Raw genomic sequence first — 19,825 nt, 5'->3', positions numbered from 1 at the left:
TTGTTGAGAAGCTGTTGGTTATTTTCACTGCTTAATCTCCAACCATTCAATTGTGGCCTGTGAGGGCTTTCCAAGCATGTGGTTTTCTTGTTCTTCTTTTTTTTTTTTTTTTTTTTTTCAAAATGAACATAATAGGTCAATTAACGCCACTGCGGTGGCCTGAGCGCTTGCTGACCTGGTTTCTAAGACCTAGATCCAAAGTCAGTGTCAAAATCCTTCCATGCTGACTGAGTGAGCGTTTTGGCTTGAAGGAATGGCATTAAATGCACCCACTAAGCCCTTGGCTCCCAAATGGGTTAGCAGCTCACATCAAGCTCACAGTAAAAGTGTGTGATCAAAGGCAGGAAATCTTTTTCAGAGGGTGTTTGCCAAACAACTGAGCCAATGGGCTAGTCAGTTGTAGAGGTTCGTGGCAGTGACTGCATGAGTCTTGAATAAAACAGAAGTGTTTGAGGAACACTTGAAATATTGCGAGTAGATATGTGAATAGCATTACACATATTCAGATAACCACATCATTTGAACTAATTACCATCGGGAAGCTGATAATGTGACCCCTAACCTGGACGATGGTGACAATGGCGATGAACACGGGCGGAGGACAGAGGCGGTTTTGGTGGAAGTACCAGCGTCGGTCCGTCTCACAGGGCAGGATTTCATAAGCCACATAACGGACAAAACGCTTGTACAGACCCAGCCCTGTCTCATCCAGTAGGATCTCCCTCTGCAGCGTGCGGCGGCCATTGGCAATGGCTCGTCGGAAACTGCTGGAGCGTTTGCTGCTCATCTGAGCGAAAGATGAAAGATGCGAGACAGTAATGCAAGGAAAATCTGGCAAATGCTCATATCTTAAAGAAACTTTGAGAATGGGAAGCATCATTTTCTAAATAACACTGATGGAAACCTAAACCTCCATAACATTTTTAATTGTGGAGTCTCCATACACATAACAACACACATTTTCATTTCAGCAAAAAGGAATTTTCATCAAAATACGCTAGATAAGAAGGTCAATTTCACTCATCTGTGAGCAATATATGACACCATCATCAGCTACTGAGCGCACTGAGGATAAACAAAAACAAATAACCTGTGTCTGTTCAAAGTAACAAATAGAAGCTCACATAACCACATTATATCTCACATTATATCTCATGTAACTTACCAAAAGTTTTGCTCCCAGCCAAGAAGTAGTTTAACAATCATCATACAACCCCTGACAAAACCCATCTGTCCTTTTCACATCTCGGTTTTTCTATGGTTCAAACAAATAGGTGAGAAGTTGCTAATAAGTGAGCTGTAGAGGTGTCGGCAGCCAGTTTTTTTTTCACCCTTGGACGAAACCAAGCTAAATGTTTTCGATGATCATGCTAAGCTAACCTGGCAAAATACGCAAATAGTCTTGCTTGTTTGGACTAAATGCAATTATTTACAAAAACAGAATGAACCAATGAGTCACTGAGAAAAGTTTGTCATGCATAAAGATTAATCAGTCTCTTAAAAACTGCTTACATTTTTTCTGTTCAGCACTTTGACAATCTTTTCATTTCTTTCTGTGTGAGATAGAGATAAAATTCAAATGCCAACACTGGCAGTGAAGGCATTACGCAGTTGGGTAAAGATGTCTGAGCATACCTGTAAGACTGACAGCTCGAGATTTTTCTTATTTTTAAAACATTAATAAGGAGGTAAACATAATATTCACTCCTTAATGAATCTGCAAAGTGCATCAATTTGATTGAATTGGGTCAGGAAATACGTGTTCTTTTTGCTTATATTTGAGCAGCAAATGTAATATTAATATCAAAGCTATGTTACATGTTTAAACAACTGGTGATCGCATTTTCCCACAAGAGAGCCGACAAATCTGCACATGAATATTCATGGAGATAAGAAAATTCATTAATTTTGCATAGGCAGCTGTGATTAAGACTAAATGTAAAGTGAGACTGCCAGAGGGGTTGATTCCTGCTCAGACATCATAACAAATGGGCTGCTGAAGTGATTGTGCCCTTGAAAAGCAAATCTTTGTTTACAGGAATTTTTCCATGAAAAGAGAGACAGCGAGAGAGACAGTGTGTGAACATCTGAGAGTGTGTGTCTGTGTTTGTGCGTGCTCATATAATCAGACTCCAGGTTTGCTTAGTGAGCAGAGGCTTTGCAGCAGCCTGCAGGCCAACTGCTCTTGATAAGTTCTTTAATAGAGGCTTAGGATGAAAACCATCCTAATGCCTCTACTTTGACCATGAAGGCAGAGAACTGACTGGATAAACACGCTGTTCCTCCATAAAAATACCGCCGGACCAGCTAACCCCAGCAGGAATAATCTAGAGACAATATCTAAATTTCCTTCCAGACTCCAGTTAAAATGGAGAAAGAAGAGAAAGAAAGTATGTGTGCAGCAGCTGCTACACTTAACAGTAAAAATGTACAACAGCAGCTTCTATGTGTAGGCTTGAGTAACCTTAGCCTATATGGCAGTTTCACCTGAGATGTAATGAAACCTCTCAAGGAGGCACAGCAGGGAGCATAGTGAAAGAACTAGTGGGTCAATATCTATAAAAAGAGGATAAAGGCTGTAGATATACAAGCACAAAAATGAAGAAATACATATGAGAGCAACTGCTTTTTAAAAAAAAATAATAATAATAATAATTTTTCACTTTTTTTTGCAAGAAATTACTCAGGGAAAAAAAAAAAAAAAAAAAAAAAAAGAGGATAAATGTGGTAATCCCTTTTGGACTGTAGCAGAGCAAGACGTGGCAACTATCCTAACTGTGGGTAATTATGATACTGGTTGTTGTATAGTGAGGGTGTGAGGGCCTGTTGCACAGTGATAACCAGAACGATGTTGAGCTGGGCTGCTGGCTCTGCCACACAGAGAGGGTTGCATATTTAGTATGGAAATCAGTCCTGGAAAATACAATTATACAATACTTGAGGCAAGCAGTGAAAGCAGCAGTTGAGGAGAAGAGGGACATGAGGAAACAGAGGGGGAATTAAGAAGCGAGGATCGCCTGCCTGTGTGGGCTTGGATCACTGACTCCGGAGGCCACCAGTGGACGGTGAAGGTGAGACATCTCTCTCATTGTTAACATCTTAATATCACTAAATGTGCCATACAAAAAGCCAAAAAGTATGTTTACATGAATGTTTTCCTTCTCTGCTAGCTTTACTCTCCGAGTTTATTCAATCTTGTGCTTGGCTGCGTGACAACAGCTGCTGCCTCACTATGCAGTATTCTTTCCCATTCATACCGCCTCTGAAGATTTGCTGCCTGAAGACATGACTTAGCATAGCTGTCACTATGCTTCACCTCCTCTGACATACAGGACTGCCGCCTTTAAACTGAGCATTAGCAGCCTTTTGAAGTGGCAACAGGAGAGAGACGGTGAACAGACAATAAGGCACGCATGAGCAGCCAAAACTTGGGATGGCATGCTGAGAGGAGTGACAGAGAGAGGAGAGACGAAAATCACATGGCAGCAATGAGATGCTGGAGGGGGAACACCACTGACTTGTGCATCAGTAAGTTTGCAGGTTCTCTGATGAGGCAATAGCCACAAGGGGATAATTTAGGCTGAGGCTATGAGAACTAAAATAGTATCTCTCTTTATGGATGCCTGAATGGGCCAAACTGACAGCAGTGTGCATATTTGTGTATTACAAACATCAATATCCCTACCCCTCATTTTGGCAGCTGTATGTTCACAATTGTACATGCTGCTTTAGGCTTCAGTCAATTGTCCTTGATGGATTAATCTGCCACACCACATTCCTTACAGCTTAATACTAATTAGTAATCATTTCAAAAGTGTCATTTCAGTATGCACTAAAGTTCTGACAAAATAAATCCATGAATTCTTCTAATTTTGCTCATAGTTTACCGTGGTGACTATCTCTAAATCGCTTTCCTTGGTACACACTATAAATCAGTCATTGTTGCAAAAACCTAACAAGACTGCGCCGATTAATCAAACTTACATGGGGAGCGCCATCACCAGGCTAACAGTGTCGACATCCCCAATTACTATCACGTTGGTGAGTCATGCAGAGTCTGAAAAATTCCACTCTTCTTTGCTTTCTCTTACTCTCACAGCAGAATCTAAATCACTGCAGATCTGAGCTTCGCTGATTCTACCCTGACCCAGATACTCAGGTTCTTTCTTGCTCAAATCCTTTTAAAATGAGTAATTTTTTTTCTTCCCTTCAGCAGTTTGTGGCCACAACCTTAACTTCATGGTTTAATCATTGCAGTAGTACAACTCAGATAAAAAAAAAAGGAAAAATAATTCACTCTTGGACACTTAACCAAAGTACACCAGCAACCCATTTAGAATAGAAAGGTCTGGAGTTTGGTATAGACTTGTTGTGCTGACGGGTAACATCGGAGTCCCCGGAGAATGATGCACTTTGAGCACTAAATGCCTTTAAAAGTTTAATATACAGCATATCTGCTCCCATCAGAATGGACCACTCTGCTCTGAAAAGTCACAAGTGTCTCAGCTGTGTCTCCAACGGGAACAGAAAATTGAAGTGCGACATCTGCACAAAAGGGTAAACAGTCTTAAATCCACCAACCTGAGTAAAAATAGTGCCCAGCAATAATTTCTTTGATATACCCTCAAACTGTGCAATTAAACTTGGCAGCCATTTTGAACCCATGTTTAACATTAGTCAAATTAAGCCTTGAGGGAAACAAAGACTTCATCATCTACACAGCTGGAACATGATGGTATCAGAGTATAGTCTTTAAACAAATTGATATGTGGAGTTACAGCCATGGAATACATTATAATTTCGCTTCTGCCCATAGCTCATGAACAGATGTTCTTCCATAACAGAATCTTTAAAATGTCTTTGTATTGCTGTTCACAAATGAATAGCTGGCTGTAGAAAGTTTGCTGGTGGCCTTTGTGCACATGCATTCTGTTGATTAGTGGTCAGATACAGACCTGTATATGTGTGTGTGTGTGTGTGTGTGTGTGTGCGTGCGTTTGTGCGAATGAGCATGAGTGTATGCACAGTTCCCCAAGAGAGGTTTTAGCAGAGTGCTGCTTTTTCACCCCTCTGGCTGAACTGATGGAGTTCTCTGGCTAAGATCACCCTGCATGAAAGATGGATTGGACATGAACCATGTGCGAGGAGTCTTGTACTTGTGCACATACACACCAGAGAAGCTGCTGCCTAACGGCGCAATTCAAACACATTTACACCCACTGAGGTTAAGGGAGGCAATGTGGATTCACGGCTGCGAAACTCGCCAAATGAATGTCGAACAACAACGAAGACAAATGTTGAACTCTCCCCTCAAACACACCTGAGACAAATCTCACCAGCTTGCGAGCTGAAAGTACTGAAAATGCACAGAGTGAGCACACATATACACACACATTCTGTACCTCGTTATGTCCATTTTAATGATATGGAGGGGTGCTCCATCTTCCACTAAGGCTAAACCACAAATCAATACAGACAACAGACTTCAGATAGTGGCTATGCTTCAAACAAAGGCAGCGCTGAACTTTAAAAATCTAAATCTGACTGTCATCCATTTCACACTGTGGAGTGCTACTTACAAATTTGCCTGAAATACACAGTTGTGACATTACATTTACAATACATTTTATACACTAAGCTGAAAAGTCGAATAATGTACAACAATTTGAAAATTTTGTGTCGCTAAAAAGTTGTAACTAATCTCTCTAACATTTCGCATCTTATGACGTTCAAGTGAAGAGATGTACAGAACCACACCACTAACTGCAAACACATTCTTCAGAGAGCGAAGAGAGACAGAACGACGAATGTATCAGCTGATGTCCTGGCAGAAAAATGTCACGCTATGTGCAGAACTTTCCTTAGTGCAGCCTGGAGTTCATTCCAGAGAACACAGACCTGCAGAACTTACACGTCACATGCTGCACGGCAGAGGGCCAGACTCGCCTAAACATCTTCTAAATTACTCAGTCTGTGTGTATCAGAGAAACAGAGGTGCTGAGAAAGACTAGGAGGCAGTGGGTGGCAGCAGCATTAATTACTTCTAAAGATCTTGAAGGCGTTTGTATATATGCAAATTGTGTGCATTAGCGGAGCAGTGCACGTATGCTCTCACATATGTCGAGCAGAAAAATCGTTAAAAAAAAGCAGGCCCGTGGGTCAATATCAGTGTAAGATTGGGCATTCTCAAATTACTTCAGATTATTGCCTGCTTCTTCCAGTGCTGTGCTCATCGAAGTCAATTTGCATTTTGCTATTAAGCAACTTTAAAAGTGCCTCCCTGATGCTGATGAAGATGAGATCATTGCTGTTGTTTTTACCATTTTTTCTCCCAAACTATAGCCTACTATACTATACTCACAGAAAAAGTGAAAGGAAAGGAAATAATAAAGGGGGTGCGGGATATCGCATGGCTTGAGAGCAGAAAGCAAAGACATTAGACGGATATTAATAAATAAATAAAACACTTCAAGATGCATGAAGGAAGGGACCTGTGGGAAAGGGTCAATGTAGCTGTGGGAGCAGCACCTCTACAGTTATTTCTCTAAAGTGGCAGAGACAACAGAAATAGGACGAGCTGCAAATTGAGGAGCCTCATGTGGTTTTCATTGCTAACTGTGGGTAGCAACACACAGAGGAAGAAAAAGAGATAAGAGAAAAGACGGACAGATATGAATACAGAGAAAAAAAATCAAGAGAGGGGAGAAATGAGCTTTAAGAAGTGAAAATATGCCAGGAATTGTATTGCGCTGAATTAATTACAGCGCTTACTCTCATATTGTGCCCGGGAGCCGAAAGCAAGCGCTGAGATACGTGCTTGGAGAGAATCAGCATTTCACATGTAAATCTCTACATGAATTTATAATAAGAATATAATGGCAAACACAGACAGGTGAAGAAGCAGGGGATTACTGATTGGAAGAGGCGGAAAATGAAAAGCCCGAGAAGCCAAATACTGCCTCAGAATGAAGGCATATGTAGCTGTTAAGCAAATGTAACAGTAGATGGACTGTCCTCAGATCAGTGTAAAAAACCTACTTTTACAGTATCAGTCTTCAGCTAATGAGCCACTGGAAATGACACAGTGGTTCAAAAGCAACTGGTGAAGTGTGTTTAGCAAATGAAAAAGAAAACACAAGGCAGCCACATTATATTTAATTCATGTTAGTTCCCATAAAATATAACAGCATTTCAATATTTGAGTTAATAAATAAAGTTTTAATAATGTGCTCTCTCAACTTAGTGTGGGCGTTTTCTAGTGCTTGCTTTTCAACTTTTGTGAGGTCAAGTGTCTGGATTTACCGACACACTAACTGGAAAGATCGATCCTTCTTTTGTAGGACAACTACCTTTTTTTTGCCCCCCCCAGAGCTTGCTGCATGTGTCCGAATAAATTCTATAGCCTTTCTGAAATCAAAGCAAAATGCATAATAGGGGGAAATGTTTCACGTCACTTGCTTTGCATTACAATCTGTGCATATACACACGCGTATGGTTTCTACTTACCAGCTCAATGAGCTCCTGGTAACACACCTGTCCCTCTTCATTGCTCTGGACAAGCGCTAACAGCATGTCCAATTTGGATGGGTCCAGCTGCAGCTCATGGTGCTCCACCAAGCTGGTGAAGTTCTCCACTGGGATAAAACCGGTGTTCTCTGGGTCCAGCTAGAAAAGACAAACATGTTAATTCCCAGATTATTGAAATAAATACTGCAACAGCTGCATCACCTTGTTACACGTGCTGATTTTTTATGAGCAGCCCTGCGGAAATGAAGTGTCCGTTTTCAATTAGGGAGAACGCATCAGTAAAAGGCAGTTGAAATATATAAAAGAGACACAATAACATGAAGCTGTTAAGATGAATGAAAAAATAAATCTTTTGCTTTGTTTAAGTGGATGCGTCACTTGACTGCCTTAAGTCTGTCAGTGCAGTTTTTATAATGACCATCCACTCACTGAGGCCCAAAACCACACGGGTTATTACTGCTGATGCCTGTGCTATGCCTTGTAATTAATTTGAGTCGGAGAGAGTCATAAAAATAAAGACTCATAAACTAGCACCAAGCTACAAATGTCTTGTCAAGTCAGAGGTGGTTTTTTTCCTGGGGGGCAGTTTATTGTATTTATTACTTGATTTTCTGCTTTACCGTCCCCCTTTTAACTCTACAATGGAGCATTATTTTCTGTTACCACCTCTCCTAAGTGTGTCCTACTGTGTTAGTTATAATATGCCGGAGGACAAAGTGAAGCAGTAAAAAGAGACAACTGAGAGAATCCTTGCTGCCTCTCATTTTTAGCATTTCCTGAAAGCTAACACAGCCTCATTAGATTTTGGATTTAAAAAAAAAACCCAATAATGTCTTGTTGCTGCAGTGGCTGGGTTCTCATCATAAAAGCTTGTTGAATCTGGCGCCTCCTTGCCACGTATTGTTGTGCACAGCGTACTACCAGCAGTGGGACATGGAGCAGGCTCCCATGCTGATCGGGGTTGTCCATGATTTCCATATTCTTCTCGATGACACGAATAGAAAGGAAGTGTGTAACTGAAGTGAAGCACGCCTGTTTGTTTATAGTTTCCCAGCACTCAAGTCACATGACCAACGATACCAGCCTAGCGAATCAGGGAGGAGTACGTCCGCAGTATAGAGCTCAGCACTGCGGATCCCCGTTTCTCACCGTTTACAACTGCTAAAATCAGCATCGTATGCGAATGCTTACGTGGGCTCCGGCGTCTTTGAATCCTTCCACCTGAAGTCGTATTCCAGTATTTTAATGTAAATGGACAGTGCATTCGCGATAGAAACGATATAGAAACAGATTAGTATAAACTGACCCTCAATCTGTTTACTGTGTTTGCTTTCCTCACCTCCCAATGTGGTTACCACAGTAGTTGTTTTTTTAATAGTGATTAAGTTAAACATAAGAATTCCTTTGATAGAGTTTAATCCACTTTTCCTATCCCAATAACCTTTGTGTATTCACTCACCAGGGAGAGCAGTGGGGAAGTTGGAACTAATAGGTCAATTTTGATTACACTTAACTGAAATCGAGTGTCCTCCCAAGGCTAATTGATGTGGAGAAAGGGTTTCTTTGTTACAATACTTTAACGACATTGAACACTGATACAACTCCCACCAGGAGAAACAACTCTATGGCACTTCCCTTTACTTCACTTGAACTTTGAGGAAGGTTTAAACACCACAGGCGCAAAATCCATGGGTATCTCCCCCTTGCTGTCTGTCGTAATCTCAAAACTCAGATACTTACAAGCCTACAATCCAAAGATGGCCTGAAAAACAGATAAAGCTAAGTTTATGGACAAGAATGAGTCAAGATGAGAACAGATAAAACACACATCTATATTTAGATAATCCCCTTTATTTTTGTGTTATATGGCCATTTGTCAAATTGTGGCCCCTGTTCCTCCTCCAAGGAGACCCGAGCAACATGAGGCTGATGTCTACAATGTTTGCAATACGTAGCATACCAGGATGACATGTGGGGAACACGAGGAGAGTAAAGGCACACACACGACAAAGACCAGAGATGCAAGAGCTGGAAAATGGCAGGGGGATGTGGGTGGTTGGTGGGTTGATGAAATGAAAGAAATGAAAAATGATGACAGTAAAGTAAAAGGAGGAGTTTATATGAAACTACACAATGAGAGAGGAGACAAAAATGAAACTTAGATGTATAAAAATGGCTCACCACCGACTGTTAAACAGCATGAGTGTCTGCCTCGCCTAGTGATCTGGCAGTGAATCCTCTTCTTCTCTTTCTTATAGGCGAGCTGTGACACACTCCAGTGCTTTGCCTCCACTTGCCACGATGGAGAGATAGATCAGATTCTAATGTGCTCCTAGCTCAGACTGGGCTGACGGGGGGAACAGAAAGCCACACTGGGGACGTCTGATTACTGTCAACTTCCATATGTCAGCACATCACTACACTACACATACAGCTCACACAGAGGCACAACGTATGCCTGTGCACCATTAGACAAACCAAGTGTTGACGCTGAGCTGTCACCCTGCATGGATACTATTGCCTCTCATAGTCCGACCTTATTCAGGAAGAACTTTACACAGGGGAGACTGTCTGCTGAGGATACAGGAAGGTGAATGACTGGTTCTTGTAGCCAATTAGGGTTATCAATTACTAAAATGAGGAACACTGAGATGAATGAGTGCTTGCAAGGAGCCTGCATTTATTTTCCATCTTAGTTTTGGGCATGTACGTGATATGCATGAACAGGGGAGAGGGGCAGGGAAACAGAGAAAACATAGGGTAGAAAGAAGGAGGAGAAAAGCACTGAGAGAGAGGCAGTTATTGAAGCGATCCAACACTGGTGAGGGCGACACTTTGACAAGCCGCATGCGTTGCCATGGTTACTAGTCACGTGTGTCATCCCTCTCTTGCTTTCCTCCCCTTTTTCCACAACATATTGGCATTCCAGAGGCAAAGGAGAGACAAAGTTGGGGAAAGAAAAAGAAAAAAATAAGACAGGAATGATTCACATGATTAAGGGAAAGAAAAAGCAACAACATGCAGATGCACTGAATCAGACCAATGGGATAATGACGGAGCTTTAAAGTCAGGGTTTAGATGTAAGGTGGGGCAGGGTGGGGGATTACGGATGGAAGGAAGAGCTGTAAAGAAAGACAGAGCAACCCCGCTCAAGAGCAAGTTAAAGGAGATGGAGAAAACACAGAAGGATAAACATGAGTATGAGGAGGAGGGAAGCAAAGAGGTGGGAAATGCTGTCTGCAGGGGAATGATCTCAGTGTTAACCCCCTGGACCTCCATCACCTCCAGCACAGCCACTCTGACTGACCCCAGTCAACCACGGGACTTATCAGTCTGTTTCACAGAGGCTCAAGAATGAACTCTACGGGACAGGGGCAAAACCCATGACAGACATACCGCACATTCGATTCTATCAACCTTAATTCGGCAGACATGACACATGAAATGATAGCTACCACTGTATGTGGCACTCAGAGCTGTACTGCTAGTACTGTGGTCATATCATACAAGGCAGAAAGCAGAGCTGGTAAAAATGCTACACTACATGCGTTATAAGAGCCGAAATTATTCCAATTTCTCCAGCTATTCTAATGAATGGAAAAAATTGACAGAAAATACGTTCCAGGTTCTTTGGGGTGATAAGTTTCTTTCTAGACAGTGCAAGAAATACAAGCAAAGACGTCACCTTTAACCCAAGGAACATGTGATATGACATTTTTGATAATTTGTTGACATTATATAGATTAAACAATAAATATTATAGCAAGCCCAAAATCTTCAAATTAGAATTTACTTAGTATAATGTTCAGAAGGCCTGAGGTTGTCCATTTTTAACAGAACTCTGTATTAAATACCATTTGGTCAGATATATTGAAATAAAAGTGTTATAGTCTGCGTAAAGTCCGCAAGCAATTAAGCTAAGCACTGAGAAGGCCTTACAACTTACAACAAACACTACAATGGCTTCACCACAGAGACCGAGGTGATTCTTTAAGACAACTATAGCTTCTTCATCTGATCATTTATCTAATAAGACACTTTAAGGTTGATGCTGATTGTAGAATAGGAATTTTCCCCTTGGAGACAGTTTCAGGGACAGAGCCCTGACTAACACTGTGGCACAGAGCCAATACTACAAAGTACTTTGTTCTCTGAACAAGAACACTAAGCTTGAACGGAGCCGTGTGTCGGTAGTGGGCAGTGGCATTTACAGGGCAGAGCACATTTGCATGGAATCAGATATAACTCTTTGCATTCTATCTGCTGCCCTCAGGACACACTGGTGTTAACCTACAACCAGGCCACTGACTCTATAATTATCACAAAGCATGTTATTGTGGTTTTTTTTTTTACTATCAGCACATTCAGACAAAACACTGTGGCCCTGCCATGTGATCGCTCTCAGAATCAAACCACTCTCCCTCCTTAAGTGGACATATCAGATCCAAGAATATTTGAGCCAAATAACAATTTAACAATTGAACAATGAAAAGGGGGGAGTGTGTTCAAGCCTCATTCTCTGTACATGACATAAATATGTCAGAGGAGAACCCAGAACCCCAAGGCGAAATATAAATATCCGAGATAAGAACTGAAAGAGACAAGGAGATACGCAGCAACTAATGATAGCAAACTGTAGTGGCTTACTGCTGCCAACCATCAAGTTGCCTTATCAGTGGTGCTGCAATGGAAAGAAACTATGTGTGAGCCTGCATAGGCCAAAAATACCCTGAGCTCAGCAGACAAAGACTAATAAACTCATTCATGTTGCCACTGTTGCATTTGCTTTCTCTTCGCTTGCAGCATTTTATGTGGGTTCACGGTGACAGGCTTAGAACATCATCTCCTTTACACCTGCAGTGCTCTAATATCCAAGGTATGTCCAGTCTCATCATATACTCAACCTTAAAACAGTGGAGTTCATTGTCTTCATCCCCTAATGAATGTTTGAGTTATCAAGTCAGAAGAACCTCAGCCCTGTCTGCTTCTTGCCACCGAAAAAAACAACATAAATAAGCATAACTAGAAAAAAAACAAAAAGATACAAGGTATAGTATGCAAAATGAAAATAACTTCTTAAGCAAAAAAAAAAAAAAAAAAAAAAAGGACAATACTGCAGGGTCTGAATCTTGGATAGTGAAATAATAAGCACTAACAGCAGCATCACTTTCCCTTTACAAACTACCAAGTTTAAAATACCCTCAAGCAAAATACTTGACCTCCAGGTGTGCTTGTTGGTTTGTGGGGAGACATAAGGGACCCTGTGGTTGTCGTAGAGAGCCTCCAGTGAATGTGACAGAACAGAGCTGCAACAACACGAGGCATGCTCTGCAAAACATTTTCCTGGATAAAGACGAGGAAAACGTGCTCAATGTTTAGGCAGGCAGCAGGTTTTGTTAAAAACAAGGTGGCCTGTTCACAGTCCAAAAGCTGCTGGCACATTTCATTTCATTCTGATTTAATTAGAGAGACCTATTCCAAATCAAAGGCCGTTGCATGGAGCCCCAAAGGTGGAAAAAGCCCTTTCGTCAGCCAGAGTGAGTGATTTGGTCCAGACTTGAGCTTAATAGGACTGCAGCCTGCTCAACTGTGGCTTTACAAACTGTCTATATGACCATACAGGGATAAGTAAAATGAAGCCTGCAATCAATAAAACAGCTAGCTGTTTACAATGTGGAAATATTGGCTCCATCTTCGGCCCAAGCACCTGCCTAACATGAAAATTGATATTGACACAGATGAGTCAGCCTCTCTGATGCCACATACAGATGTATTGATGAATGAATATGTGTGGTTAAGAAAACAGTAATCACTTCTAACTATAGTGCTTATACAGTAAATGACTCAAAGGTGCTACAGAGCACCTTCTCACTCAACCCACACAGGCTACCACCATTTACTACTTATTTCAAAAGCACACACAGTGATTAAAAAATATAAAGTGCAACTCTGCACATGATCGCAGGCTCACATATATCTGCATCCCCTTGAGTCTGTTCAGCGTGTTGCTGACGGGCCACTTGCAACCCCTAAAGCCCGCAGCCAGACAATCAATTTCCCCCTCTTGGACAAAATGAGTGCCCAATCAATCTGCCAATCAGGCCAAACCCCAAGAGGCCAGTTCCTCACCTAAACCAGAAGGCACATGATTTAAAAAAAAAAAAAAAAAAACGAAACATCAAATACTGCAGAGCAGCAACACACGCTGAGAAATAATTTTTGTGTTCCAGATCCACAACCCAAACATTTAAACACGCTTCTTGGGGTATACGATTCCCTCAAATCCATTCTGGTTTGTTAATTCTGGAGATGGCAGACCAAAGCTAAATATGGCTGGAGAGGAAAAACAGTTGCTTGGCTGGAGGATTACAGGAAACCAGATGTCAAGAGGAACATTTTTCACTGGTCTAAATATGGTCCACCAACACGGCGATTCGACTTGGCAAGCATGTTAAAAAAAACATGGCAGAGAAAAAGACTAAAAAGTTTGAAGCCAAATCAGAGCGTCTGCTTTAAAATGAAAAATAAAAGCATGATCTGTGCTTCCCAGGAACGTACTGCTAACTAACAGCAAAAACATGTTAAACTGAAAGGGTTAAAAAAATTTTTTAATAAATTTAAAAAAAAAAAAAAAAAAAAAAAAAATCACCCATGCACATACAGCATGATTGCTGAAAAAGTGAATGCAATGGTGATAATGTTCCAATAATTTCATTTTCACCCTGAATGCAGCAATCAATCCATCTATACATCCACCCCTACAATAAATCCATTCATTTGTGCATCCGTCCATTCCATTATCATTGCTATAAATCATGACATGATGCTCCCCTTCCTGCTGTGGCTCATGATCTGACCTCATGTTCTTGGGGCCAACATGGCTCCACAATGCTCGCATCTGTCATGTTGTCCTTTGCTCCCTCTCTGTCTGTGCAAACAGCCCCTGCTATCAGTCCTAACATCAGCTCTCACCATAGCCTCCATGTCTCAGTCCCTGGGTAGACGGTGATGTGACCATGAGCCTGTAACCATAGAAACCTCTGCCGCTGCTTTCTTACCTGCTCTTGTATGAGCTGAAACAGGGAGCTTCTATCCATATACTGGCCAGGGATGTGAGAGGAGCCGCCGAGGACAAGGGCATAGGGAGGAGCAAGAGAGGAGTGGTGGTGATGTTTAAGGATGGGATAAGGTGGAGGGAGATATGGTAAGGAAGCAGCTGGTGCCTAAATTGTAGCGTCAGGCCGCTTCAGTGCTTCTGTATCGCCCCCCTACTGCTGATGGAGAAAGCCTGGTGAGCTTGGTCCCTGGTTTCCTTGCTGGTGGAGCTAAAACCGGTGCTGAGTGTGTGTCGCTGGTACGAACGGGCCGTGGCTCTGCTCTGTGTCAGGACAGCGTGGCGCGGTGGTAAACCCTGTTTCAGCAGACGACAGGCAGGCATGCAGGCAAGGCAGATCCAGCAGCTCTCATTCACTCTCCTCCTCCTCCTCCTCGCTCTCCTCTATCCCATTGCACTGACTGCTACCTCTCTCGCTCTCCCCTCTCCTCATACACACGCTGCGTCGCCTGCATACCAATGAGGCAGGGGAGGGAGGCGGCCTCTTTCTTCCAATTGCAAGAAGGGAAGGAGTGGCCAGGGGCTGCGGTTCTTCTCCACACTACAAGTAAGGTGCCTCAGGGAGGGAGTAGAGGATGGGTTCCACTGCGGCTTTGCGCCTACTACAGCCACAGACCACCACCCCCTCCACACACACACACACACACACACACACACACACACACACAAACACACACACACACACACACAAACACATTTGGTCTGTAAATGACAGACGCACACACACACACACACACACACACACACACACACACACAAAATCCACACGCCGTAAACAAGACACAAGCTACCAATACATAGACTTATGGTGAAATTCCTTTCTGTTATAATTGTGTTGATTAAATCAAAATGAATGTAAAGTACTGATGATATAAATACTAGATGCCGCGATAGAAAACTACACAGGGCCACCCTTTACACTGCCATGCTAATTATAAGCACTTGCATATTAGCATGCAGCAAAGATCAAGTGCACACTCACATCCCACAAACATAAAACTGAATAGACATTTTGGATGACTCAAAGGAAACCCACAACAGCAACAACATATAACCAGAATCCTCCATATAATCGCTTATTACAAGTACTACCGCATCAAAGGCTTACTTTCTGCTCATCTGAAAATATAGATGCATGCAGGGACCTGAGCAAAACAGTCAGAAAAGACAAATGAGAGGAAAGGTAAACTGTTTCTGGGGGTCTAGCTCTCTTCAAAAGGTTTTCTCTTTTTGCACGAAATCTGCAGTGATCCTTCCTTCTCGGGACAATAGCAATATGGGGGAGGAAGAGGGACATAAATCTCAACTCATAAAAGAAGTGAAACAGTCTTAAATGTAGTTGATTATAGATGGGTATGTTGGCAAGGTTGTGACCTGGGGAAGGCTTAGGCTTATAGATCACGGCTCAGGCTGGAATGCTTTCTTTTGGACAGTTGCCAGAGAGATTTACCACCAGCAGCCTCGGGCTTTGTCACAAACACTGGCTGTGCCTTTTTTAGACACCATGACTGCATCAGACGTTTGGACCTTTATTTTATTACATGAAGGAGAGCTTATAAATCTTCTTCAATGTGACAAAAAGGTTAAAAACATATATCTCGACTTCTTCATCACTCCTTGTGCTTTATTGGGTCAGATGGAGGCTGCTGACTATATGAAGTCAGAAGAAACGGCTGTATTTATCCTAATGGATTGGGCCGAGGCCACCTTGAATATGGCAGAGCTCCCAGACTTTCCCTTTGTCACCTTCCACTATGCAGAGCTGACACACTCTTGTTTAAACAAAGCCTCAATAATGAGTCTGGACGTCTTTAGAAACAACATGATTCCCTTTTTCATGTGGAAAAACTGAAGTCACTCCATGAGCTTCTTTGTTCAACTACTAATCAATGTTAGAAATGATTTTGTTCCCAATACTCTGTCGCTGTGAGCATGAATAAGACGAACGTAATTATGAGGTCACTGCGGGAGGATTTGAAAAGTGAAGTAACAGCCAAAATTAAACCGATTCAATGGTTGCCTTGGAAACCTTGCCAGGATTTCCATCAAACAATGACAGACAAGTACCATAAAGCGCGAGAATCCTGCACAAAGAAGAAATAACTCTTATATTATTGATAACATCAGTCTGTTTATAATCAAGGATTTGTATGACGAATAGGAATGTAATATTAAATTGAAACTGCTTTAATGGAACTAAACAAAACTACATGCAGGTAAACAACAGTGCAAAATGTATGAACAAGTTGCCAACTCGGCTCATAGCCCTCCCAAGGGTTATACCAGTATCACCGTTTTCATTAAACTTCCACCAAGTGACATTATACAGATGACTGCCAGAGCGAGATAACCCTGCCATGAAATACTGTCTCTGCTGCCTGGAGCATCCCCAACTGAATGTTCTCTCTTGAGCCTGACTAAACCCTTCATGTTCTATTCACCTCTGGTGGATGGATGCAGACGGCTGGACAAATCCAGGCAGCGTGCTCCTCTTTAACAAGGCCACAGCAGACAAAACACTGTTCAGGCTTCAGAGGGAGAGCGGGGAGAGAATAACAACGCCTATCAGGGAGGCAAAAATGTGAATTAATTAGACTGAAACTCTTCCTCAGCAGCTAAATGACCTCATGGTCTATAAGGCAGGTGGTTGTGGATATAGCAGTGGAAAGAAGGCACTATAAATGCAAAAAACCTAATTATGTACAACGTGACACCATTGTTTCAACATTGTGGGTCGTTCTGCATCGGTTTACAAGTTTAAATCGGGATAAAATACTTGTTGAACTTAAAAAGTCAAACATAAAAGGCATTATTGAAGTTGGAGCTCTTAAATATCTCCATGGAAAAATAAGTTTTTTAAACAAAGATATTTAGCTTTTTGATCATTTGTCACACTTCAAATTTTGATTTGTACATTTTGCAGCATTCGATTTGGATTATTTTAGAGTTATTTCTCTGAAAGCACATCATGCAAAAGGTAGAGATCCTCAAGTCACCCTTTCAGAGCAGATGCAGCATCTCTAGTTTTTATGGTATCATTGTCTCTCTCTCTCTCTCAATGTATATATCATCATTTAATCATCTGGTCCCTAACAGGTCTTAAAGTTAGAGAAATAAAACCTCTGATGAACCACAAAACACGGTCTATTACCAGGTTTATTTGCATTTTACAAAAGCTAGGCCGAAATGCTTACTTGATCACTGCTAAACAGTGAGTGAAAAACCACGCCAGCCTGACCCTCCAAGTTCCTATGGAAGAAGTAAGTAGCAGACGGGGGCTGCTAATCAAATGTATTTTAATAATTGATCATCAGAAAGTGTGATCACCTCTATCAAAGCAGAAGTTTAGGCAATTTGCTCGTCTGTAACATTCAGGGTTGTGTTATCACAATGCCAAGGAGGAAAGACATGATCTTAGAGAAGCAATTATATCTGCTCATCAGTCTGGGAAGATTTATTAGGTACGGAAGCCCTGAGAGGCAAACGCAGAAAAAAAATTCTGGTCGTCCACTTTCTAAGTCTGACCAAATTAACCTTTTGGCCTAACTTAAAGAGCCCTGGAAGCAGTTTAAAAAAAAAAAAAAAAAAAAAAAAAAAGTCTCACCAAATTAACTTTTTCCTCACTTTAGGAGCCTTTAAATGCAGGCCGTGAAAAAAAATAAGTAAATAAAAAAGTCTTGCCATCCGATTTCAGAGTCTGACAACCTTTTTTTCATACAAACAAGTGAGTGTTTGTTTTTGTAATACTTTCCTCTGCCACATGATGGAGTCTAATCTGAACTACTGCCCTTGTATGACATCTGGCAGACTGTGTACACCTAAAGGTCTGGGCCTAGGAAACCATCACCTTATAATCTGAATAGAATAAAAAGGATTTGCGGGGCAGTCGGTGGTGTAGTGGCTTAAGCAGCCGCCCCATGTACAGAGGCTACAGTCCTCGCTGCAGCGGGCCCTGGTTCAACTCCTGCACTGAGCAGCCCTGTGCTGCGTGTCTTTCCCCTCTCTCTGCCCCCTGCTTCCTGTCTCTCTCTCAAACTGTCCTAACATTAAAGGCATAAAAATACTTAAAAAAGGATTTGTTTCTTACATGCAATCTGAGCAAAAGTTACATACACTGTGTGTCAGCATGTCATGTAACATTACTGTCATGTCTTACTTTTCACTTGAAATATATTTCAGCAACAGCAGGGGAGGTGGCTTTGACCATGGACCGTTTTTATGCTGGTGAGTGCAAGGGCTCATGGGATCATACATCTTTCATCAAAGTCATTAGTTCAGTAGTGTTGTGATTGTTACTGCAGTTGGTTTTCGTATGGATTTTTATTTTTATGAATGTGTGATATGGAGTTTTTGGCATTTATGCGGCCAAGAACAATTTTAAGATAACTGGCAATGAGCTCTTAGAAAAATTAGCCTGCCAGGTGACCAGATCTTTTTTCCCTCTGCTGCAGAAACATCAACAGAATTAAAGATTTCCTCTCCCAAAAAGACCAGGAGAAACTCATCCATGCATTCATCTCCAGTAGACTCGATTACTGTAACGCTCTTTTAACTGGACTTCCCAAAAAGAGCATTAAACATCTGCAGCTCATCCAGAACGCTGCTGCTGGAGTTTTAACCCGGACTAAGATCTGAACACATCACAGCAGTTTTAAAATCTTTACACTGGCTTCCAGTCAGTCACAGAATAGATTTTAAAAGCCTGCTGATGGTTTACAAATCCCAGAACGGTTTAGGCCCAAAATACATCTGTGATATGTTCAGAGAATATAAACCCAGCAGAGCTCTTAGATCCAAGGACTCAGGTCAGCTGGTCCAGTCCAGAGTCCAGACTAAACATGGAGAAGCAGCATTTAGCTGTTATGCTGCAAACAAGTGGAACAAACTGCCAGTGGAGATTAAACTTTCACCAAATGGAGACATTTTTAAATCCAGGTTAAAAACATTTCTTTCCTCATGTGTCTATGCATGAAATCTGTACAGTATATTTTAACTTATCTTGACTGTTGCTTGTTTTCAAATTAATTTAAATGATTTGATTTGTTTCTCTTTATATTCTTTTATGTATTTTTAATGCTTCTTACACTCCCTGCTGCAATGCTTTTATTTTATGTAAAGCACTTTGAATTGTTTGCACATGAAATGTGCTATACAAATAAATTTGATTTGATTTGATTTGCTTGC

General features: G+C 41.5%; 1 protein-coding gene across 1 annotated transcript in view; it reads right to left on the bottom strand.

Annotated features, from left to right (window-relative positions):
- Positions 1–15,054, bottom strand: part of rhbdl1 (rhomboid, veinlet-like 1 (Drosophila)) — a 40,519-nt gene extending 25,465 nt beyond the window's left edge. Inside the window, exons 1-3 of the mRNA XM_075457805.1 lie at positions 14,586–15,054; positions 7,507–7,665; positions 563–787 (exon numbers count right to left, since the gene is read on the bottom strand). Of these exons, the coding sequence (XP_075313920.1) occupies positions 563–787; positions 7,507–7,665; positions 14,586–14,624 (423 nt within the window). The 5' untranslated portion in view covers positions 14,625–15,054. The remainder of the gene's footprint in view (positions 1–562; positions 788–7,506; positions 7,666–14,585) is intronic.
- Between the last annotated feature and the right edge of the window lie 4,771 nt (positions 15,055–19,825).

This window comes from Odontesthes bonariensis, chromosome 23 (genome assembly GCF_027942865.1).
Source record: "Odontesthes bonariensis isolate fOdoBon6 chromosome 23, fOdoBon6.hap1, whole genome shotgun sequence".
Taxonomy (NCBI): domain Eukaryota; kingdom Metazoa; phylum Chordata; class Actinopteri; order Atheriniformes; family Atherinopsidae; genus Odontesthes; species Odontesthes bonariensis.
Note: the sequence above shows the minus strand (reverse complement) of the source record. Positions and strands in the feature narration are given on the sequence as shown.